General features: G+C 44.0%; 1 protein-coding gene and 1 pseudogene across 1 annotated transcript in view; both read right to left on the bottom strand.

The window, feature by feature from the left end:
- Positions 1-22,552, bottom strand: part of LOC138268712 (vomeronasal type-2 receptor 26-like) — a 28,125-nt gene extending 5,573 nt beyond the window's left edge. The window contains exons 1-5 of the mRNA XM_069218639.1: positions 22,440-22,552; positions 11,332-11,623; positions 10,129-10,221; positions 7,266-7,493; positions 1,799-1,922 (exon numbers count right to left, since the gene is read on the bottom strand). Of these exons, the coding sequence (XP_069074740.1) occupies positions 1,799-1,922; positions 7,266-7,493; positions 10,129-10,221; positions 11,332-11,589 (703 nt within the window). The 5' untranslated portion in view covers positions 11,590-11,623; positions 22,440-22,552. The remainder of the gene's footprint in view (positions 1-1,798; positions 1,923-7,265; positions 7,494-10,128; positions 10,222-11,331; positions 11,624-22,439) is intronic.
- LOC138267995 (ubiquitin-like FUBI-ribosomal protein eS30 fusion protein) lies at positions 16,506-16,931 on the bottom strand (annotated as a pseudogene).
- Positions 22,553-26,071: the final 3,519 nt, after the last annotated feature.

The raw sequence follows: 26,071 nt of genomic DNA, 5'->3' as shown, positions 1-26,071 counted from the left end.
AAAAGTTCACTCGTAGTGAAACCTATCGGCAAAAGTGCAACTATTCATGTAACTGGCAAAAGTGCAATTATCTACGTAACAGGGTCGATGTCATGCAAAGCGCTCTACTTTTGCCCAGAGAGATCGCGCTGCGAAAAAAGAGAAAAAGTGGTCCAGAACCCGGACAGAAAACGTGGAGCCTCGTATGTTTTTAGTACTTGGTTGCTGCGCTTGAGGAGGGCTAAACTCCAGAAAAGGCTTGACGTATGCATGCCTTTCACCAATGAAAGCAAGCGGATTTTAAAAGGCAAGCCCACAAACCAATGAAAGTGACTGACATGACATGGGCGTGGTTTGAAGCCCAAAGAGAGATTACAAAAGGGATGGAGCGCTTTGCACTTGCCCCTAAAAAGGGCTACAGGAAAATCTAATTTTATACACTATGAACACATGGTTTCCTGAAATAAATGCAACATTCTTGGTCTCCTTGTGTTAATGGTTTATACTCAGATGAAAGGAGCCACCCACAGCATAGAATGGAATCAAACTGAACCAGGAGGGGTGAAGATTATTCGTGATCCTTGGAAGGCAGATCTGTACCATGTTTTATGCGAGGTTAAAGAGTGAGACGTGGCAGAAGTGAACTGAATGTCTGAAATCTTTGTTTCTGTTTTGCAACACACTCGATTAATTGATGCAGTAAAGCATATTTTTCTAAACAGAACTAGGTCACATTACTGAACACTGTAAGCAAATAAAACGCAGGGTATTCATTGAATGAGTAAAGGGGTTCCACCAAACACAACCCTGTATAGCCACTCAGAGAGAGAACTGCCTGGTACAGCCAATGACAAGTCCTTTTCCCTGTATGCTGTTCACTTCCAGGACGAGTACATGAGAAAGCTCTGGCTTCAGATCTGAATCACTGGAACCATAACTTTCCTCCTGATATTGGGGCACTAGACACTTGCTGAGCCCCAAGGGGCCTGCATACATGCACAACTCAGAAGTAATAAAAGAAGACATAAAAAATGAAACTGCATGACAAGTCAACGCACCATTCATTGAAGTAATATTTTGGTCGACAGCAAATTGGAACAAGGGAATACAGCCTAGTTGCTGAACAAACTGAATTACCAGAGGTAAGGTGTCCAAGACGAGCGTTTTGAAAAGGATTCAGGAGGCGATATTTGTGTTGCAAATGGTGAAATTAAAGGTGTGACCAGCAAAATGTTTTGCAGTAGATTCCTGAGAAATGGCCAGTATTATTTTTGCATTTTTGCAAACACATTTGTGAGAGCACTTCTTTACTTTTGAACTAAACATCCAGTAAATCCAAAAGCATTTTAGCAAAGCAGAAAAGTAAGATAAATGAATGTGCACAGGTGTAAGTGGACAGTGCTGCTACTTTTTCAGCGGGCTAATGCATCCAACTAGGCCCAATTAAAAAAAAGCAATAGATCAGCAATTAAAATGTCAGTAAATACAGCAAAAACACACACTGACGATAAATCACAATCTACACTTAACATTTCATCTGCAGTCTAACCACAGAACTACTTTATCCCCATCACCAAAACTGGGAACACAGATGAGAACTGAAACCATCCACTGAATGCCATGGCATTGATAGAGAGGCCATGCAATTGCAAACCAGGCAAAATGTATGACAGTCAATAGCTGTAGAGGGCTGACATAAAAGCCCAATCTCTCTCTCTCCCTCTATAGTTCTTATTGCACTTTTTCAAAGAATTGGTGGCATGGGATCTGGACAGTTTTAAAGCTGTCTTTAGCCAGATCTAAAAGAACACATTCCTACCTCTTCCTTCTGACACCTCCCCTTCTGAGCACGGGAGGCAATCATAGCAGCAGGCTGGCTGCCCCCTCCGTCCTGCCTTGTAGTAACCAGGAAAGCAGCTCTCGCTACAAGCAGAACGAGGAGCCTGAGGTTGAGAAAAAAGGGAGAGAAACATTCAAGGCTATCATCTGTGTACGTTTTATCAATATGCAAATCTGCTCTTCTAACCTTTTCAGTGTAGAATCATCAAATAAGGGAATGAAAAATCTGTGCACTTTAACTACCATCTAGCTGCTAAGGAACCTTGTGCATCATGCCTAATGCATTCGCATATGTGATGTTAATGAGTAGGAAAGAGGTGGAAAAAGAAGGTCTATTATGGGGCAAATCCAAAAAACGAATTGCCTTTGCAGACTTTGCTTACATATGCAAATTGCGGTTTTAGGTGGATAGAAACGTATGGAATTCACAAACGGTGATGGTGCACTTGTTAAAGGATTAATGACACAATGATTCTTGAGCGAAGTGTCTACTCACAGGAGTGTAAGTTCATTCACAATCTTAGTAAATACCCACAAACGTACTTGGTTAGTGGGTGTTTCCAAACCTTGTCCTCACACATTCTCACCCCAGAAATAGTTGCTAATTTACTCTTGTGAAGTGTAGGATGTAACCTCTTTGCAGGCTGAAACTGGGCAGAAAACAACCCAACGTTGGGCAGGGGAGGTGCAGGATTTCCTCCATGTAGAAAATTATGTTTTTCTATTACACTCATAGAAAAGCTATTCAACATCTGTAATAATACTTTATTGACAATTTTGCATTTCAAAATCCCCTCCCTTACATAGAGCTAGAAATCACAAATATTTTCCGGGAGCACTCTTGTATCCATCCAAAAACCCTATGTGACTCCACAACGTTTGGAAGTATGCATCCCTGTGAAACCCATGTGTTACTAACCAAGTACTTTAGAACTTCTCAGGGGCAAAAACACGCCCAGATACTGGATACAAAAAAACCCTGAAAGCACAGAAGCCACAACACGTGTTTGCAGTTTTAGTTCACATAGCCAGTGATGTGTGTCTCTGGGCCTGTGAGCACACTGATGAAGGATACTGGCCCATAATTGTGAAATCATTAAATGAAGAGGTCAAGATTTGCCATATGAGACACAAGCAGTGTATTCTTTGTAAACAAATAGGTTTTGGGACCCAAAGTTTGCACAATCAAATGTCGGAGTGCTGAATTCAAAGACTGCATAGCCTTGGTTCAACATCATGTCTCTTTCATCCATCACAGGCACTTCCTCCCCCTTCATCTCACTGTTTCATGCTCTTTTAATCACTACTTTCTTTGTGACATTTTCTGTCTCTTTCTTGCCTTAGGTCAAAGTCTGATGAAGAAAAACAAGTGCTGGTCCCTAAAAATGAGTGCTGGTCCCTAAAAATGAGTGCTGGTGGGCCCCACCTGTAACCACTGGCTCAAGTTAATCACTGGACACAAGGAAACCCCTAGGCATGATGACAATGATGGGAGTGGTTTTCATAGCTGGATGAGATGAAGAAGCCCTAGCCTGTGTAGCTCTGTGAACATAACTGAGAGTATTAACAAGATTTACTGATGTCAAAAATAATCGGTTTTGATATTGTGCAGCCCCTCAGCTATTGGAATATGTGTAGTGTTTCCTTACGGAACTGCTCTCGATATCAAATGTTTATATGCACAATAGGACGTTTTACTATGAAATGACAAAACTCTTTGTGATAGACCAACCTAAAACTCTCCTTTAGAAGGCTTAGCTCACACAGTGCCCTGCGGCCTGACGTTAAACATTTTTTCATGAATGCTTTATCTCACAGACATATCCTGGAAGCAATTGTGATGTCAAATATCGCATTAGTTCTTCCGTATCACCACTAGGCCACCAGCAGGCACCTCAGCACTTTGAACTGATGCTTCTTAGCAAGGCTGAAGAAGACAGGCTAACTCCTAGCAGGTGGATTCCCAGATCCATGCATGATGTGTCCAGATGTTTGTCTTTGAATACTGGAATTTGTAATCCTGTTTTATAGTAGATTACCCAAGACTACAAGACTCGTATACATTGAGTGGCTGAGGTAAAGAATTGAATGTGTAATCCTTGACTGTATTTTTTAGAAGTAAAATCCTTCCATGGGAGACAAAATGACACCCCAAATGGTGGATAGCATGAAGTGAGAGAGCAGTACCCTTCTGAGCACTCTATGGCCAGATTTACCATATACTTGTGTTGCCCTTGCTTCACACAAGTCGATGCAAGGCAACAAAAGTGCTGAAGTGACAATTACAAAGCCACGCAAAGTGCAATTGCCTGACTTTGCACCACTTTTCAGCCACAGATCAATGCAACACAGAACCTTGTGTTACCTTGCACCGAGTAGGCGTTGCACGAGTGCAGCTTAAGCTTTCCCATTCATCCACTTGTATATTTTGACACAAACCCAGATTTACTAGAGTCAGTAAATGCAGGTGTGTGCCAAAATTGTGTGCCTACCCAAGGGAGTTGTAATAAGGATAAACATCTATATTTCACCTTGTTACCTCATCTTAGCAAGTGTGCTGCATTGTGCATCACACACACAGAGGAATAAGCATCTAAGGTTTGTGTTTGTGCAGGAAGGTATTTCTTCCTGCACAAAAACAATCCTGACCTCAAAATAGGCAGCCTTGCATTGTGGCCAAGGGTGTCTGCATTGGCCCTAGGCGGGCACAAGTGTGCAAGCCGTGGGAGAGAGCAGGAGTGCGCCATATTCTAGTAGTTATGGCACATTTTTTCTCTCTCCTTTTCAACGCAAGTCAGCACAGCAATTCCCCTTGCTGCTTGTGTTGTGTGAAAGAATAGCAAATTTGGCCCTGTGTGTGTATTGTTAGGCGTTAGTAACAACATGTTGAAGCTATTAGTGGCAAGACCTATAAATTACACTTATGAGATATCAAAGAAAGAAAACCAAAGGATACCCCAATGGTTTTATTTTTACTAACAGCATTTTGAGTACTCAAGGTTCCATCGTGAGTGCATGTGTAGTTAATCCTCATCAAATTGTGAGCCTTTCCTTAGTTTGATTTAGACTGTTGACAGAGAAACCAAAGTGCAGGTGGCAAAGCGAAAAGAGCATGAATTCTTTTTTTTAAAAATAAACCTTTACATAATTTTGATTCTAGGTATCACCCAGCTATACCATATGGGTAATCCTGGTAGCATAATCAATTCAAAATTCAAAACTTAATGTCTGAGATTATACACATAACATGTACTTCATTACACGTACTATATAATAAGTTGAATAAGGGGAATACAGGGTGATGCAACTTAAATAAGACAACAGTGTGTGATGAAATTGCATAAGCAAATATATTGCAAACACAAATTTAATCTAAAAATATCCAGATAATGGCATACAAAATGTAGTTCTTTGGAGTATTCCCATATATTGGAACCAAAGTGGTCGAGATAGTTTCTAAGGACAGAAATAGGGGCAGCAGCCTTATGCTCCAGTGTTAGTCTAATCATCAGGAAGTATAAGATCCAGTTTAACTCAAGCATCCCACAACTTAGTGTGTCAACATGTTTCAGCCCAAGTTAAAATTTGCCAGGATCTTATCAGGCAGTTAAAGCTCACACGGTGCTCATAAGACAAAAATGTAAAATGGCATTATAAATGTAGTGCAAATTACATTTGCATACATTTCCAGAAAAGAAAAACACAAAATTAATCATACAAGTACATAAGCAGAGTGCATTCTGCTAAATAGCATTATCGTCCATCATGAGTCCATTATATAACTACACCAATGATTGCAAAACAATTGTAAATGTCGCCCGATCCCAATTAGAGCTATCACATAATTAAAGCTGTTACAGCAGCTAGGAAGACACTGTGAGAAAAAAAAATACCCCAACACCTTGGTGCTCATAACAACGGTCGTTGGGTATTTATCAGATGCAATAAATATCACCAGTTGTAAGGTCCCATGCAATAATTGTAGTACTATAGAGATTTAGGCTCTCATTACGACTTCTGCGGTCTTTTCGCAAGACCACCAAAGCCACGGGCGCCAGAAGACTACCAGTGTTGGCTGTCCGAAGGACGACATATTACGAGTTAAGTCGGATTTCCGCCAGTGGAAGAGAGGCGTTAGCACCGCCATGCCAACAGGACTCTGCCCTCCGTATTATGCTACGTAATACAGCGCAGCAGTTTCCTAAACGTCAGATCGGTGTTGGAAAACGCTGAGACCCATCCCTCCCAGATGACCGCCTCGCCAAGACAGTTAGGTGGACCTTCCGAAAGGGAGGGGGGGATTTGTGCTGTGTGCATGTGTGTGGTGTGTGCGTATATGTGTATGTGTAGCGGTATGGGTGTGCATGAGTGCGTGTGTGTATGTATGTGTGCGTGGTGGGTGTGTGTGTCTGAATTGAAGTGGAGCGGGGGTGTTGGGGTGCGAGTGCATGTGTGTTTATATGTAGAGGGGTGGGGGTATCTGTCTGAGTGCGTGTATGTCTGCAAATGGGGGTGTCTGAGTGCGTGTTTGTGAGCGAGTGAGTGGGGTTGTCTGGATGTATGCGTGCGGTTGGGGGGTGTCTGCATGTGTGTGGATGGGTGGGGGGGTGTTTGCATGTGTGCGGATGGGTGGGGGAGGGTATTTGCAGGTGTGTGGACGTGTGGGGTTGCGTGTGCCGGTGACAGGAATGGGGATTCTTGTCCCCGGGTGCATCACAGCCAGGTTTTCGTGGCAGGGTGACCGCCGAGGAAAGCCTGGCGGTTTGCCGAGTCATAATACTTACATCTTAGGTGCTCACCTCTGGCCCGGCGCTCTGACTGCCCTGGAGGTACTGGCGGAGTTGTGACAGTTTGGCTTTGGCCAAACCGCCAATGTCGTAATACGGCGGTCTTCACCACCGGATCTGCGGTGGTAAGACCGCCACTGCGAGTGTGGCAGTCTTAAGATCGCCACACTCGTAATGAGGACCTTAGTGTCTTTCTACACTACAATCTCATTTTAACCAGTTGAACCTCGGCAGGTTTTACTTGACAAACTTGACCTAGGTAAAAATATGGTGCTGCAATAATATTTACACCTGGTAGTTAACCCATGTGACTTTCTACACATTGCTCGCAATTCTAATATGTACGATGACAGGAGTACCCACACAAATCAGAATTTGCTGGGGTGTTAGATAGAATGGATATACGTGGCCATATCTACTTCAATTTTCATAAGGGTTCTTGATTTGTGCAGCTTCAACACACCACATCAAAAGGATAGAATTGGAGACTGCAGACAATCGTGTTACTAGTCTGATCACAAACACAAAGAGAGGTCTGTCTGGTAGTACACCTGTAAATGGAATTGAGTGGTTCCTAATTTCAAACTTTCTCAAGAAAGTGACTGAAAATTCCAGGAAATTTACAAAATATGGTCTGTAATGTGAGCACCTGCATTATACCTCTTTCCCTTGTCTGGCCCACGATAACGCACTTCTGTTGATATGGAGCTCTTGTCCCTTAGGTTGTCTTGTGTCAAACGATCCAACAGTCACATAGTGGATTGTACCATCGTGCTTGCGCTGCCAGTTGATGATGTCATAAGCTGCAGGAGGATTGCCATATTCATCAAAGATTATCTCTTCCCCCATCTTGTTTTTAAAGCGTAAGCCTTTCATGTAATGGAAGAGCTGGAGATAGTAAACATGTCTAAGTCATAAACCATCCTGAGAACACCTTGGTTAGCCATATTAACAAGCCACTTGCTGACGAGCCAGAACAATCAGTACATGAACTTCATCACAACAATACCATAGCATAATTTAACTTGTTAAAGCGATTGCTCCATTGGTTGGGAGCAACTGTAAATCCCACATAGTCCCTTTTTCTGACTGTGCAAGACTAGCCTTCTCTTTGGTATCCAGCTTTACGTAGGCTCTGACATTCTGCCCAAGTCGATTCCTCTTTGCTTAGTGATCATTCCCTTAAAGCATTTGTAGTAGGCCTGGGCGAAATTTGAATTATGTCAGAATAAACAGTGTAATGTAATTAATTGTGCAGTACATTTGTAATGTGAAATTATGCAATTACACTAGCTTGAGTAACTGAGAGTAATTTAGGGCAAAAATCATACAGCAGGAGCACAGGACCAACAAACCTGAGAGAGTGAGCAGCTGCTGGCTACTTCTCTTCATGTCCTGTAGCATTTACTGTTTGATTTTCTGAGAATAAAATGCTTGCCCTGGCCCATTTAGGAGGCAAGGATGCATTTTTCACTAAGAAAATAGTGCTAGATGCTAGATTACACTTCTCACACAATTATGCATACGTTTGTGTAATTGCTCTAGAGAGAATTATGCCAGTAACGGCCGCCAAAATACCGTCACCGCAGCTACCATCATCTGCCATATTATGATCACTGCTGGACTTCCGCCACAAGAAGAGAGGAAATCCGGCAGTGATCATGCTGGTGGATGGTGGTAAACTGGCGCTACCACCAGCACCGCCACGCCAGCTGAACACTGCCAGCCATATCATGACCTGTGTTACAGCCTGGCAGTAGCAGCTCCCCTTCCTGTTCCCTGCCGGAAGACCTCCTCTACGAAGGTATGTCGAGCTTCCGACAGGGAAGGGGGGGTGGGGGGAGTTGTGTGTGTGTGTATGGTTGTGTGCATGAATGTGTGAGTAAATGCGTCTGTGTATGTTGTGGTGTATGCGTGGTTTATGCGTGTGAGTGAATGCTTATAAGAATGGTGAAGTGAGTGTGTGTCTACATGTCAGTGTGATTGTGTGCAAGCATGTCTGGAAGTATGCGTGTATGCCAGTGTGAGTGATTGGGTGTACGCCTGGTGCGTGTCTGCGGGTGTGGGTGTGTATGGGGGGTATGTGTGATGATCGGAGGGGGTGTTTTTTTTTGTGTTGATCAGAGGGTGTGGGTGTGTGTTGATCGGAGGCAGTGAAGGTGTGTCTGTTGATCGGAGGGGGCGGGAGGTGTGTTGATCAGAGGGGGGTCTCAGGTGTGTGTTGGGGGAGCCGCCTACCGGTGACAGGGAAGGAATGCCCCGTCACCAGTAGGGCCTACTGCCATGGTTTTCGTGGCGTTAGCATCGCCACGAAAAGCAGGGTGGTAGGCAGGCTCATAATGCCGCCGGCGGTACTGTGCCAGTCGCCGGGCTGGAGATTGACATCTCCAGCCCAGCTGCTGATACCGCCATGGCGGTGTGAGTGGAGTGGAGAAGTGGTGGGTTGGCTGCTGCCAACCCGCCATTCTCATAATGCAGGATATGTATTGCCAGCCTGCTGGTGGTACTATCGCCACATTTCCATTCACCAACCGGGGTCATAATGACCCCCTTAGTGTGCATTTTCTCAATGCTCCCATTAAATTTATCACTCTCTCTAGCATCTCCCTCTGATTAATCTGTGCTTCCAAGATTTTGTTCTGCCACTGACCTTCTACAGGATCACCAAATAAATTCCAGGCCCGCAAACCATTACTTGCTACTACATGAACAAGTTGGGGAAGTACGCCTCATCTGAGCCTCTTGATTGTACACCACTTGCAAGGAAACATACCTGCCATGGCTTAAAATCCGAAAGCTGCCCACATGTTTTAAGGGTAAAAGGTCCAGAGCCTGGCACACAAGATAGCAAGTTCTTTAGGGCATATGCCACAGCGTAAACAGCATTGTAAATCAAATAGAAAACTCTTGGGTCTGGCTCATTCTCATGTTTTGCTTTGAATTTTTCAAGTTTCTCTTCACCTGTGCAAATTACGGTCTCATCAACAAACTGCCTATTTGTCAGAGTCATATTGGATCCAGGACTGAGCCAGAGACATCCCATTGCCAGTTCCCAGAATTCTTTAACAAATCTGTCTTTTGGGTAGTTAGAAGGATGAACCTTTAGGAAGAAATCTTTGAATGCTGGGATTGCCCCCTCTTGGACAGTCAAACCGATGGTGTCACTTATAACATTTGCAAATTCGCTACTTAGGAAACGAGGGCCAGTTGCCCACCCTTCGCTAGCAATCCATACCTTGCCTCTGATGTTTTGTCTGGACAATGCTCTCACTATTGGGAGCAAAAATTGGCCTGAACAAAAAGCAAGAATAACGTTGGCTGAAGAGTTTGCAATAGTCTCGACAATGAGATTGCTTTTCATGGCTGAAGGTTCAAATGGTATTGATTCATGAAAGGCAAAGCAAACTCCATATTTCAGTAGCTGCTCCTTGAGGCTCTGAGACCCCAGTCTTCCATAGTCATCTTCATTGGAAACTATGCCCACCCAGGTCCAACCAAAGTGAACCACCAGCTGTGCCAGTACCTGGGCCTGGCTGTCATCACTAGGGATTGTTCGGAAGAAGGAAGGGAACTCATTTTTATTGTTGAGTAAAGGGCTGGTTGAGTCATAACTGATCTGAAAATGAGAGATGAAGCAACAATTATTTTATTTTATTAATTCCATTAATTGTTTCTATTCAAAGTACTGACTATACAAGAAAACCATATGTAGCATGTAAATAAAACAAAACAACAATGGATTGTTTGGATCCTGAAGCTTAACAGCTAAAGAATTCATTCAAAGTAGAATTAAACCAAAAGCTTAGAAGTGATATAAAAGCCAGGTTCAAAACAGTGTTAATATGTGGGTGAGGCAACAATTCCTTAATGGATTCCTTCTTGTAGATACAAGTAATGAAACACATCTGAACCATGACATTTTACCAGGCAGTGTAGGAGGCCATGAGAAGCTGAACTAAATGCATGGGCAGATTGATAAAGAAAGATGCTGGAGGAACAGGCTAACTTCGCTTCTGGTATGAGCTTGCATCAAACAAATGGGGTGACGCTGGATCTAACATCTTGGGAGCCTTACATATGGAAGGACTTTTAATTTTCCATTTAGGTCTCGAGACTAGTGTAGTATGCCAAAGTAATTCTCAGCTACATGTGTATCTTATATCTGGATGAACCTGACTTTTGTATTAGGACTGAATATAAATTCCTCAGTTGATTTGGAGTCTTAAATTGGGGTACACCAAACTTATGTAGTCTCTCCTCTATAAATGTGATTATTGTAGTGTCTTGCATGATTTAGAACAGAACCTTTCTGGCTCCTCGAGGACTCCATATCAGAGTGTGTCATAATTATCAGAATAGAACGTATGTAAGCTTGCCTTAGAATGTTGGAGTTTACAGGTACGGGCAGAGGAATAAAGAAGTGTGATTTACAGCTCAGTGTGTGCCCTAGTCATTCAGCGGGTACCAGACTGGAGAAGATACTACAATTATGGTCCTATATTTAAGTGGACAGGTGATGACAATATCAGGCCTGAGTAATTCTCAGCAGGCTTGGTTTCTTAAATCTTATTTTCACTTACTGCAGTTGTCTTTCCAAAGTAACTCAGGTATCCAGTACCTACTCACCCTACCTTTTGAGACACCTTAATTAAATAGACCTAACTACTGTAGCGAAGTAGCAAAGCTAGTGTCTTGAAGCTGAACCATTATCCCACACAGATCTTACCTGCGGGCATCTGTAAAGTCCTAACAGCCTGGCAATAGACATTGAGATGGTGGAACTGGACTCGCCAATAATGGCAGTGAGTGGTGAAGGACTTTTGCACCTGTAGTTCAGGGTGGGTCTCCCTTCTCCTGTCAACATCTGCCGGGTGCCCTCGATTGCTTTCTTGTCTGAAGAACAGGTGTCATAGATCTGAATACCCAGGGTGAGGTTTGGAAGGATGGTCTGCTCCCGGTTTATTTCATCAATGGCAAATACCATGGCTTGAACACAACCATAGGTTGTAACACTGAAACTGAGGAGAAAGTAGAAGAGAGGTATTGTATGAGTGAGGGTATGTTTTCTATTCGGACCTGTCCCGACTCGCCTCATGAGTTAAACCTATCACTTTGCCCTTTGGTAATGGAGCCTTGTGTTCAGAAACATCACTAGGTTATCACATCAATAAGTAGTGCTTAATTGTTTATCAGTCCCAATTAATTCATGATGGAGAACCCAGATAACTGTTGTTTCTTGGGGAGTGTGCACTTTGCCTAATGGTACATCCAGTTTTTAAGAAACATTGCTCACAACTCATCTGGTATATTTAGTTAGTGCACTACATATGTAACCCTAAATGTTTGATCCTGGCTTACAGGCATTTCAATGAACAGGGTATACAATTGCAGGTGTATGATCTAAAAAAAACAATTAATCACAGAATCCTGTCCCTCAGCTTCTCCCCACAAGCAGCTCCAGTCTTACTGTGCATACATCTAGAGCAACTAAGATTGACCAAGGGACATTCTCGCTACATGTCCATCTGCTGGACTGTTTCTTTGTACTTTGTATGTCTTTTAATTTGTATTATTATTATTATTCGGGGGAGGATGTGACATTATGGCCAAAGCATGGGAACTAAGTCTGGCATAGCTTTTCTGCTTAAGGTGACACACTGAAGTTCACAAAAAAAATGGAATGCTTGAATTAATGTCAACCACTGGTACTTACTTGGACAGCATCCCAATTCATCCTTTTTTGCCCAACCTCACCTCAGTTTGGACCCACGCAAATCATCTTTCACCTTGCTCCAATGGGAATAGTCCAGCACAGACTGCCAGGCCAGATCCTCTATGAACCAAAAAGACAAGCAACACAAGACCGGTTTCACCCATAATAGGACTCAGCAGTCAGGTACAGCTTGGAATAGTTTGTTTTTATAAAACAAAAAAGACCCCAAAATGTCAAGCAGTATGAATACTGTGGCATAACATTAGCCCACGCTGCACCCCAACCTCCCAGTGCAGGGAGCCGGTGAGCTCCAGGTGGGCACCCCAGCACAATATTCTATGAATGGGTGGTGGGCCTCTGGCCTGAGAGCTCCTGACTGGGTCAGAAGGTTGGGGGAGGCTCCATGTACTTTGCAAGGGCCCCACTCAAGTTTTGTTGTGCCACTCTAAGAATAGTGTAACTCTGGATAACAGGAGAACAACTGCATTGGACATTTACAGTTAAGAGCCCGCACTCTTGCGTACCGTGCCTAATATTTAAAAAGGAGTAATATAGCACCCTTTGTGTATAGAAATGCTGTGTGGGCTACTGGGTTACGTCATACCTGACTAGCCAGGAGACTTTAGCTGGTTTACCAATTTTAAATTCCACACTTGGGCCACTTGCAGGACTTCCTTTCATAAAATAACAAACAGCTATGAATCTCTACATGCATCTGAGCAAGAATGTGACTTTGTTTGGCGGTGCTATTTTTTGTATTGCTCTGAAAACAAGAACTCCACAAAGTCCTATTGCTGTAAGCTGAAGTGAGCATAATACGTGACTGTAAAGCCTTGTTCCGCTTGTATCTTCTACTTTCACCCAGGGAAAAGGAATTAGCTTGCTAAAAACAACTAAATTAGAAGATTACTTCTTTCATTGGTGCAACTTGCAATCCCCGTCAAACTCATTCACTTATCATCTACAGGGCATTTGCATGTGGTCCCAGTAAAAGACACATAACAATATTGTCATTTGTTGGACTTTTTGCCTTACGCAGGTTCATCCCCAGTCTTTTTGCCTCCTTCCTCCTGGTTTTTTCTGACCTCTCGCTGTTGGCTCTAGGACTCTGAGCACTTTATCACTGCTGACCAGTGCTAAACTGCAGGTGCTCTCCCATCTAAAGTTGGTATGATTGGCTTATACCTAATTGGCATATTTAATTTACCTATAAGTCCCTTGTACAGTGGTATCTCTATACCCAGGGCCTGTAAATTAAATACTACTAGTGGGCCTGCAGCGCTGCTTGCGCCACCCACTGAAGTAGACTTTCAAACCTGTCTCAGGCCTGCTAGCGCAGGGCCTGTGTGCGCAGTTTTCTGCCACAGGGACCTGGCATCTAAACCTACTTGCCAGGCCCAGAACTCCCCTTTTACTACATGTAAGTCGCCCCTAAGGTACGCCCTAGCTAGCCCTACGGGCAGGGTGCCATGTATGTAGAAAGGCAGGACATGTGCCATATTGCATGGCCTGTCCTGGTAGTGACAAACAGCCTAACTTGGTGTCTCACTGCTTTGAGTGCTGCCTTCTCATAGGATTGCATTAGAAATGCCCTGCCTTATGTGTAAGGGGTATTGTCTGATTTATGAGGGGTAGTGTAGGCATGTTTGGTATGGTTGTGATGGTGATAATAAATACTGCTTACTGGTGTGGGTGTATTATTTTATTACTATCACAGAAATGCCACTTCTAGAAAGTGCACATTTATCTGTACTTATGACTCTGGTGTTTTGCAGCTTGACTCCAATCCACGTCTGGGCAGAGTGACAGTTGGGGCTTTGAGCATACTTTTCAGACAGCCTGTACACAGGGAGGGTGGAGGTGTCACAGAGGTGCATCTGCATACTGAATAGTCTTCCTGGGCTGAGAGAAGGGAGGGGCGGGGCACACCAACATTTGTAAAGGCTGTGCCCTGGCCTCACACAATAGGGTTGTTAACCCCCCACTGATGTTTGGAGCCTGTACTGAAAGGAGAGAGGGGGCACTCCCAGAACCAGTTGTAACTGGCTGGAACCTCCTCTCCCTACCATGGTAAAACACTGTAAGAACTGACTATAAGTACAGGGGAATTTTCCCCACAATTTGAACACTCTTGGGACATGAAACTGGACACAGAACGCTGATGAATGGACTCACCAGGAAACCACCTTGAACTGCTGCTGTTGTGCTGACCTGTGACCTGCCTGGTCACTAGAAGGAACTGCCACCACCTGCACCCCTTGTGCTGGCCTGTAGCTGGGCCACCAGCCCTGTGCTTCTCCTTGTTTTCTTGCTGTTCCCAGGGGCAGGGTGCTGTGGCCCCTGACCCCTGCAACGGTCCCTGCAGACTTGGCCTTGGGGCTTTTAAAGAGCACCCCTTGATCGCCGCTGCAGCCTGGGAGCATCAGAGTGCCCCTCGTGCTCTCCACGGCGCCTCTTTGCTGTTGGAATCACTGCCGCAGCCCGGGCTTGGGACAGAGCCCTCACACTTTCCTAAGCGCGCTGTTTTTAAATTGTAAAATCACCACCACGACACGGGCGCCGCATTTTGCCTTTAGCGTGAGTATTGCGATGTTACTAGTGCCCCCGGGGCACCCAGAAAGGAAGACAGGAGCGAGCGCGCTCCAAACAGTGCCCCCGGGGCGAAGAGCGCTTCTTGACGCGCCCCCGGGGCACTTGCAGGCACCATCCTCGGTGCCGGCTCCTCGCACCAGCCCCGGTCAGGCTGGGAAGCGGCGCGCGCACCAAATTGGGTATCCCGAAGCAGGACACAGGACGGAATGGGAGTTCCCTTCTCCCTGGTCACTGCGCAAGGGCGCGATCGCCCCCACATCCCTGATTCTTCGCGGCGTTTGGGCCCCCCCTTTGGGTGAGGGCTAGTAGAGGCCCAGGGGGGCCCATCCCCAAACTGCAGCGAGGGCGCTGTTCGCCCCTCTCTATCCAGGAGCAGCACGTGGCCCCTGTTTCGCGCATGAGAGCGCCGGGGGCCCCTCATTCCTCTTTTAGGCACTGGGAGTGCCTCTACTACGGAGACCAGGTACTTATAAGGGAATATGGGCTCCAGGATCCTAGGATAGACCTCTGGATGTTTTTAGATTTCCTACCTGTTTTCTGTCACTACATATATGTGGTGATGTTCCTTTTATGGGCATGACATGCTGATATGTATTTTCTAACTTGCCATATGTTTTCTAATGTTCCTACTATGGGCATTTTATGATATTCTTATGACAAGTGTTCTAATGAAATAACGTGTTTTCCTGACTACTGCTTATGTTGCAGAATACTGAGTAACCTGTGTGTTATGTGTGACTACTGCTAGGTTGCAGAGTAACTAATGTGTAACGTTCTGACAACTGCTAAGGTAGCAGGATAGTACTGATATGTGATGTTTGGTCTGATAATTGCGTTGTGTACAATACAGTATATTTTCATATAATCTGGTGTTGTGTTTCCTTTGTGGTGGGGATATTGCGTCACATGTGTGTGTGTGTTGTGCAAACGCTTTACACATTGCCTCCGGGTTAAGCCTGACTGCTCGTGCCAAGCTACCAAGAGGGTGAGCAGGGGTTAACTTGGACGTTTAACTCTTTTGCCCTGACTAGAGTGGGTAAGTTCTGCCTGGCTGAGGTGCATACCCTAGCCAACCAGAAACCCTGTTTCTAACATCATTTATCAAAACAGTCTTTACCACTTGGTGGTAGACACTGATTCTAAACTTCTACATCAAACTCAAATGCTCAAGGCCTTCTGTACAAGTCTCCACCCTGTGGTCAACTCTTAAAGCAGCCATACCCTGCTGCGCACAGTTGAAGGGAGTTGATTAATTGTGGAGGATGGCATAGGGTCTGGCCGGAAGGCCTACAGTCAGGTCATGCTCCCAGCCCTTCACAGTCAGCTAACCTCTGGTGGGCAAGTCTTCAGTCAACCCATGGAAGGCAAGGCCAAAGACTGTTTTTCTCCAGCCAACCTCTGGTGGGCAAGGCCACAGAGTGTCTGCAACTGGGGTTAAACACTTGGGAGGATATTCTGCCCGTCCACCTATCAGCGGGTGGTCAATCCTCCACACTTCCAAGTGCTAAATTTATCCTTTTTTTATTGTAAGTTCTGTGAAGATTCATATATATTTCTTTTTAATAGTTTATTTGCATTTTATTAAACAACCATTTTCAAATGACTATGCAATGAAATGAGGAGTTTGCATTTGGTGCTTTCTTCATGCCGAAGGTAAGAACAATGTTTACAAAGTGGCAGTTGTGCTACATGTGCCTTTTTACTCTTTTTCTTTTTCTTCTTCTTCTTCTTCTCTTGCTTAGCCACCACTGGAGTCTGCCATCCCACTTTCACAGCTTGTGCAAGAGAACTGTGCACCTTGCCACCAAGCTTTTGGGTTGCGATTCATAAAGTGCACTCTTCAACAAAGTGGTTTTCAAGAATGGCAGCTTCATCATCCAAAGCTGCACAACATAAGTAACTACCTGTTCAGCTGCAAGGAGTTACTTGAATTGTTCAATCCACACCCTAATTAAATGAACAGTATCAAGATCAGTAATCTCAAGAGAATGCAAATTCTGTGCAACTACAAAGAACTGCATGGTTCATCCACTTTCCTTTCAATGATTCTCCCGGAATCTACTTGAGGAAATACACCCACTGATCCACCTTCCATGGTAGAGAGTGCGAAAAATGTTATCAAAAGGTGCCATAGTTATTAAGAGAACAACAAATGGCATTCCCTAGCAAGATCATTGGAAAAGCAGTCTATGCTCAACTTCAAAATCTCATTAATGCTAACCATCTTCTGCAAAGCTACGAGTCTGGCTTTAGATCACACTGCATCACGGTGTACTGCTACTTTACATCTTGTAGACAAAGCTGTTCTGACTACAGATGAAGATGACTCCTGCTCCGGATATTGCTGGGCCTTTCAGGTACCTTCAATGCCATCCCGCCCTCCTAGGCACCCTGGAGTGTCGAAAGGGATTCACTGGCAAAATACTTCACTGGTTCTCCTCCTACCTTTCCAACCTGCACCACTTTGTCCACAATGGTACCTTAATTTCCCAAAATATCCCATCTCTTGTCAAGTGCCCTAGGCTTTGACATGTTCCCAGTCATCTTTAACCTCCTTAAGGAGCTGCTTGGTGCTCCACTGACAGGTTGCCATCACCAGGACTCACAAATACGCCATTATTACACAACTCTACTCTGCTATTTCATACATCCAATGCCTTAAACATTACCTGCACATTATCCAGACCTGGATGTCAAGCATCTACCCAAAGCTCAACCAAGACACAATTCCTGTTATTTGCCAAGAACAACCATAAGAAACAACACAAACCTGTCTCAATTCCATTGAACCTTGATGATTTTGAATGTCAACGTTAACCAAATGCCATATCACTTGGATTTAATGTTGGCAGTAGCTTTGCCTTAAAGCAACATATTGCTAAAAAAGAAAAATGGCTTTGTACCAGCTCTCTCTTCAAAAGAAAGTAAGACTGTTGCGTCCAGAAAACGACTTCAGAAATGCTGTTTAAGCCTTCATCCTCTCGCATTTGGATGACAGTAAAGCTCAACTCCATGGCGTCTCAAATTCCACACTGACACCCTTTGAGGGTATCCTACATGTCACAGAATGTCTCATCCAGGGCCTGAAGAAATATGATCACATCACTCTCATTTTGATGGAACTCCACTGCCTGTCTGTGTTACCTTCAAAATCAGCTTCATCATTTATAAAGCAGTTATGGCCAGCACCCCCACACACCTTGCCAACAAGCTCACCATCACTGGTGGTTATCAGCACTCCTACAGCCAGGTACCAGATGCAGACTAAGAACTGTAAAAAAGAAAGAACAAGGCAGTAGGCCTTTCCATGTATGCACCCAGGATCAGGAACAACATTCCTGTGTCAATCGGGTCAACCCTAATGCTGCTCCAACTTACAACAGTGTTGGCGATACATCTCTTGGAAGAACGCTGCCTCCTAACGTATTAATCATCCACAACTAGCCACCTTCTATCACTCATTGAGTTTACGCCTGTCTTTAACCTTGTACAGTGCTCCACTGCCCTATGGATATGGTTGTGTTATAGAAATAACACACACATGCATGCAAACATAAATACATGCCTTTTCAAAGAAAGAGCTAACATTACATGTGTAATGTATTATTTTATTACAAAGAGACTATAGCCACTGAGTAGTTATTTTTGGGTCACATTTTCTATTGAAAAGGCACTTTTTGATTTGCCCATTACTTTTGGTCTTGAGGATGCAACTCAGTCAGCTAAGTCTCAGCATATCAGGTTCTGTGAAGATCTATCCATGTGGAGAAAAAAAATATTGAAGGCTGAAATAATTAGTGGAAAAGGTGCCGAGCTGGATTTAAAGGGTTATCACTTTTGTATATCTCTGCCATTTACACTTTTGTGTCAATTCTGTTAATCATGACAATATGATTGTCTGGATCCGGGTTAGAAAATGTTTTTTCCAGTCACATTGAAACTTACAACACAGCTTCCACTGGTGAGTGTCACACTGTAAAAACACATTTTACACATCCCTGGGTGGCCAGCCATAAAGGTGGCTGACTCGCTGGCAGTGGTCATGAATATTCAGATGCATGAAAAATCAACAGCACACCACAAAATAAGCACTGTTTCGGGTGCATGACTTGCGATCAACTTTGATTTGTTGTGTGTTAGTGATTCTGAAACATAACTAGCAAAGTATTGTTCTTTTGCGAGTTTGAGTTTCAAATATAACTTACTTTTTAACTGATTTTAGTGAATATATATATATAGAGATAGATAGATAGATAGATAGATAGATAGATAGATAGATAGATAGATAGATAGATAGATATTTACTAAACCCAAAGGTTAAAAAGAAATTAAGATTAGCCTTGGTATAATAAATTAATATATGTGAAAAAAATGTTTTAAAAATTCACTGAAAAAAACAGTAATAATGGAGCTATGGTTGTTACGTAAAACCAAAAAATGCTGAAATTCACAAGTTATAGTTAGGAAATCTATCTATCTGAAATAATTATTAATACACCTCTCTAGAAATCGTTAACTCATAGTTTCCATTTTCTATCCATATATATGCCCAGGCATTCTTCTTGACTGTCCATTATAGGTAGCCCCACTTGTTTTATCTAAGGCCCATTGTGTGCCCCCCATTAAAATCTTCTAGACACAACATTGGTCCTTACAGTTCTCAAAGTGATTTATATACTGTAGATGTTCCACCAGAATGAAAAAGGTGAGGTCCCCCAAAAAGAGGCAGTCACAGGCCACCTAAATATCCTTTCTGTCTTGGCAGGGCTGATATCATTGCATCAGGTACAAGCAAGCAGCAGCTAGTAGGTGGTCCATCACAACAATCCTTTTGACATAAGTGTGACAATAAAGGGTGTCGTCCTATACCAGACCAGAGGCCTGTACACCTAAAAAGATAGGGTGGCCAGACGTATTTTTCCAATCAGGTAGGACTTGAGTGTGTTTATATTCATAGTATGGAATTGGTGTTAGTAACCTTCTTATAATTAGGGATCCTTAGCCCTGAGGAATTCCCCACACCAGGAATGGCTCAGAGTGAGGGCAGAAACATGTTGGGTTATTAATGACTGGTTGAGTCATTACACTCACATTTATCCTCATCGCTTTTTATTTTTTAACCATACCAGCAGATACCACTATTAAAGGTAGCGATTACCGGTAGTCTGTCAGGTGTTCTTAACAAATCTGGATCCCAAAATTATCCAGTAGCTTTTATCTAAGAACTACCTCCAGTGTGGGCTTACTGTGAAGTTGAGTCTACCCTGGCGACGCTGTCCTACCGGGGTGGGGAGAGAGGTGGCCAATGATGAAGCATGACAAGATTAAGTGTGTGAGACAACCTCTTCAATAAAGGGGAATCCCCAACCGACCAACCACATTAATTTAAGGTCCCTGTCCTGAAAGTGTGGGCTACTATTAAACTGAGAAGGGACGATTGTTTAAAAAAATCAAAAAACTCTCCGCATCATCCCATACCTGTTGTGTTAAATATCATTGCAGCAGTGCCGAATGCTATGTTTCTAGGGTTAGACTAACACATAACAGAATTATATTGTCAGCGTTACAGCACAGTCCAAATGAATCAGGTGTGTCACCAAAATCATTTAACAGCCTGCAAGCTATGCTTTGAATCGAAGTGTGGTCATTGAATTGGTACCACCACCCTTGCTTTGTGCAGGTAATCCATACTGCCACTTGGAAAAAACTCCCTTCAGAGGACCCAATTTGTCTACTCCCCAGTACTGGGTTGTGGGTGTCTGCTTCTGTAATGAATCTCATGTGCACTGTGTGTGGTAGCAGCTTTGGCTGTGTTGTAATTATCACTGACACAGCTGTCACTGACTGGGCTTTTTCTTCATCTCTTCCACCATGCAATAAACAGCTGCAGTGAACCTGTATTGATTTCGACTAGCACCCTGCACCTTTCTGAGTGGTCACATCTACACCCAACATGAAGATTTTTTCATAGTGAGCTTGGGTCTCTATTGGCTCCTCCGCCTCACAGAGCTCTGAGGCACATTTCTACTCTCTTCCTATCAGATGTTGGTGTCTGCACCGTGTGTCTGATGCAGACATCCTCTGCGTTAGAGCAGAACTGCAGCATGCTTCTCTCGGCTGAGCATGCCAGCCCTCTGCCCACTCCTCTTCCTCTGCCAGCCAACACACTGGCAGTCCCAGCAGGGCCGGCTTTAGCACTTTTTTTCCCAGGTGCGACAATCTTTTTCCGTGTTCCCCCTGACCACCTCCTTGGATTCACTCACTGCAACCTGGCAATAGTGCCCCTCATCCCTTCACATCCCCTCTTTCACATGCATTGCACTTGTTATAAAGCGCTTGTAAAGGCTGTCTTCACTAACCTACTCACCTATCCACGTAAAATACAGATCTGTTCTTTGCTGCAGGAATACTGACCGCCTGAGCTACTTTACGATGAGTCAAAATTGGCACTAGACAAAACTCCAATCCCTCTCTCCTTAATCACAAGAGTTATCCTTGATTTTTTATTTCTGCCTGAAAGCTGGACGCACAAGGAACTCTGCAGTAGGTGTTTTTAAATGGTAAGTTATTGCTCCACACCGTGCCCCTCCCCCGCGGTCAGTGCAAAACACGATAAATGCCCATTTCGAAGACTGTTGATGTGTTCAGTCGAAATACGTTGCTGTATTCATGACTGGAACAATGGACAACCAAAGGAAGCAATAAAGCGTGGCTAGCACTGCAGAATGCTTCGCACTTCAAGGCGCTATACAATTTATGGCTACCACAGTGATCTGAAAGGGAAACCGGGGCTTTTGTTTCCCTATTCCATCCTTTTGGTAAATTAACATATGTAAGTATTGAAGTGAAAATAGTAGCATATCACTACAGTTTTAAAATTATGTGCCAAGTTTATGAAATCGACAATCCTCTATGTTTGGACCCCATTTTCATTTTGATCAATAAAGGGAACTGAACAAAGCATTTTTTTCCGCCTTCCCATAAAATACACACCTGCTGTAATTTAAAACTTCCTTTGCTTGAAAGTGCCCGAATTACAACTTGCCAGAAACAGACAAGGTTTTTTTTTTTTGCATTCTGGTACTTGTAGTTCAGCTCTGGTCATTTGAGATGGAGAACTACAATATTGCGATGATCTGAGAGGCCACAATAAAATCACTTCGTGTTGCTGGAATATTTCCTGATTATGTTAACGCAGGTCCTCCACCACGGTGCAGTGGCCACACATATGGGGAAATTCCTGCTACTCGTAAATTAATTATTTTTTCGACCTGGGTCAACAACTAAGTTCATACGTTTCTTTTAAAAGTGGCACAGATCAGACAACTACACTGTCACACATAAGCACTTTTTTTGCGGTTTTATATCCCGCGTACTCAACCCGAAGATTTTGGAGCGCTTTACATTAGCCCGCTTTACATAGGCTCCGGTTACGTTACACAAGGACACATTCATAAACATTGTAAACATGCAAACATTACACCTAAGAAGAGCAGACAAGCAGCAGCCCTGCTCAGAGTGCCACTCACTCTCTGCAGGAGAGAGGTCGGCTGACCTCAGAGAAATCACTTCCGAGTCCGGGCCAGAAAGAGTTCACAGGCACCACGGCTCCAATCACAAGGTCCCCTTCCTGTTGAAAACCCGCCTCTTCCTGTCTGGGGAGTGAGACGTCATTAGGATTGGCGTGAAAGAGAAGAAACTTCAAAAGGAAAATCAGCAGCATCCTCATACTGCCAGCCTTGTTTAGGTCACGAGTATGCATGAGACAGACCCTCTCAGCAATCAGGCCCTGAGAGGAAGAAAAACAGCCTTTAAACCGGTCTGAAAAGCTGCGATGTATCAAAATCAACACTGTTGCACATCCAAAACATGCGAGATATACAGACATTAAGGCATGGGCTCTGGCCCAGGGATCCAGCCTTTCAGGGGGAAGCATGATAGAACCTGCTCTGTTCTGTGCCCTGATGGCCTTGATTAATTCTTAAACAGATTATTTTAAATACCTTTTTCCTTCCATTTATTTTTAATGTGAGTCATGTGAGCTTCTATTACATTTTTCATGGATATGTTGCATTTTTTTATGCAACATCCATAAGAAAGTCCCATTTAGATCAAAACAGGAGCGAATGTATGAAAAATTGGAAGGTATCACAGAAGTTATTTTGCAGTAACATTACTGAGCTGCTGCTGTGTTACAGTATTGGAAACACACTTCACGGTCCCTCAACATTAGATATAAACATATTTAGAATGTTGACTAGTGTGCCTGTGCACTGTCAGTGACCTGGCCAAAGAGGGCATGAAAAGCTGAAATTGGATCATAAATCCAAAACTGATCTGAACAGGGGCACCCAAAATATGTTTGGCCCATGGCTTCCAAAATACGTTTGGCAGAGGGCCCCCAAAATCCTTGAGATGTCCTTGGAGATGTGTGACCATTATTTACTCTTGGCCAATAGGAACCCTGATAAACTCATACTAGTTTTGGATACACACATACAAGCACATAGGCCCTCATTACGGCTTCGCCGGTCTTTTTTAAAGACTGCCAAAGCCGCAGTAGCAGGCATACCGCCAGTGCTGGCGGTATGCTGGCTGCCCTATTAGGAGTTTTCCTCTTGGCCAGCGGGTGAAAACAGCGTTTCCGCCCGCTGGGCCAGCAGAAAACTCACCACAACATTGACCCTGGCTCGTAATCGAGCCGACGGCAATGTTGTGGTGGGTCGGGCAAGAGGGCACCTGTCGCGCATTTCACTGTCCGAAATGTGCGATGAGGGCCCCTGCACTGCCAATGCCAAGTGAATAGGCAGTGCAGTGCCAAGTGAATAGGAAGTGCAGGGGGCCCTGACACCCCCTTTCTGCCAGCCTTTGCATGGCGGGGAGACCACCATGCAAAGGCTGGTGGAAAGGAGACTTGTAATCCCCATGGCGGCGCTGCTTGCAGCTCTGCCCTGGAAATTGCGACCGCCAGGCTGTTAACAGGCGGCAACCTGGCGGTGCTGGCGGTCGGACCGTGGACCATCTGCCACGATCATAATAGGGTGGTCTGACCGCCCTGTCTGCAGTGGTCCGACCGCCATCGCGAGTGTGGCGGTCTTGAGACTGCCACCCTCGTAATGAGGACCATAATTTGAAGGAAGAAAAGAGCGCGGTCTCCAGTTTATACTTTTTTGCTACTGCCATTTTCTTTAGTACATATGACATATTTCCTGATTTTGCGCCTTCTTCATCTGACTACCATATAATTACTTCATTCATTTACTTCCACGTCCACGATGCATGGCTTAGGCTACTCACCAAGGGGCTGTGCACATTTGTGCGTTGTCATTCTATAGTTTGGTTTCCAAAATCAGGCAGGATACATAAGATGTGGTTCTTGGAAACTTGCACCTTTTCTATAATGAAGACTTCGGAAAAGAGAAATTACACCAAATGTGGCCGCTGGAATGTAGCACAGCACACCTACTGAGGGCTCCTTTCCAGTGTGCACACATGTAATGATTTTCCCTGTCCTCAAAGGACGGTGACAGTGACCATGTGGCTAATCTGATCAGAATTCAGCAATAGACTATCCAGAGACTTTTATTCATAATTGTGGAGGACGATTGAAAATAATAAAAAAAAACTTTAATTGCCATTAATTGTGGTGTTAGAAAAAGGCAAACAGATTACACATAATTTGGAGGAGGAGAGTGACACAACACTCAAAGTAGTTTTTAAATAAAATGTCACTGATTAGGCACCACTTTCAGCAGTAACATCATCCCTTAAAAAGAAGCTGAAAACTTGGCTATTCTCTCAGAACTAATCACCTTTCCCCGTGGATTAGTGCCTGGATACTCTTTGGAGTAGCAGCGCTCTCTACAAAACCAGTTTCATCATCATCATCATCATCATTAGGAACGTGTTTGCATTTAGAAGATGGAAGTGGTGTAACTCCTGATGGGGCTGCTCATAGTGCATTTTGGCACATTGTACAGGTGGTTTCATGACTGAACTTTTCTCCCAGGGAAACTAAGGCCCAATGTACAAAGTGCTGTTGCACCCTCAAAGCCTGCCATTTGGAAAATCACAGGCTTTGTGATCACAGAAGCACAAGTTGCAATGTACTGCAGGTACAAAGTGAAGCAGAAAAAGTATTTCTGACTCACAGATTGGCTGTTGTGGCACACATAAAAGGGAGTGTGAAGGAGAATCCTCCTCGCCTTGATGATCCTGATTGGAGTGCATTCATATGTGGTGACTGCAATTATGATTCCAAACCATTGGTCAATTACTAACACCCAATGTGGGGTGGTAACTAATTCACAACATGGAATTTGTGCAGGTAAGGCAACTTCAAAAGGGGGATTGAAGACAGAAAAGTTCAGAGAGAGCAGATATTTGTCCACAGGACCACTGCATGCTCCTCCTGATATTAATGGACAGGGTATGGCTTAAAACAAAATGTCAGCAGCAAGCGAATGTGTAGGCAGGAATGCAGGTCCGATGTGCCTCACGGACCTTCATTCGCAGGGGCGTAGCTTGGGCATTAAGATTCGGGAGTGTAAGGTTCAGATTTCCCAACAATCACACAATGTTAAAATACATCAAATGACAGGCAGGGTACACAAGAGGCGTTTAAGATGCAGTGAAAATTAAAGCAATGCAGATTGGTACGGATACGAAGTGAGAGAAAACATATCATTTTGTGAAATTACCAAAACATTTTAAGTCTTTCCCAACAGAGAGAGGGAGACTGTGTGTGTGTTGTCTATTGTATGTGTAATAATTACTGTTGAAATCTGACCGAGATCTCACCATACGCTACTGAAAGCACCTGTACCCAAATATTTATCACAAAATACTATTATTAAAAGGGTGTAACACGCCAAACTAGTGGTGTTTATTGCAAATCTCAAGGGGAGGGACGTAGAAAAAAAAATACTTTAAAAAAACGTACCTCTTCCCGTCGCTGCCGCCACCTGCTGCCTCAATCCTCTTCTTCTGGTGTCCCATCATTTACTAGGACACCAGCACAGGCTCCCCTGCAATTCTGGGGCTGCTTTCACTCTAAAGCTAGAATGAAAGCAGCATCAGGATTGGTCTGAGTGTCTTGGATTGCCGCTCAGACACTGCCCTGGGGTCTGCGCAGTTTCTTCAGGCCGGATGTCCAACACAG

Source organism: Pleurodeles waltl, chromosome 12, assembly GCF_031143425.1.
Source record: "Pleurodeles waltl isolate 20211129_DDA chromosome 12, aPleWal1.hap1.20221129, whole genome shotgun sequence".
Classification (NCBI taxonomy): domain Eukaryota; kingdom Metazoa; phylum Chordata; class Amphibia; order Caudata; family Salamandridae; genus Pleurodeles; species Pleurodeles waltl.
Note: the sequence above shows the minus strand (reverse complement) of the source record. Positions and strands in the feature narration are given on the sequence as shown.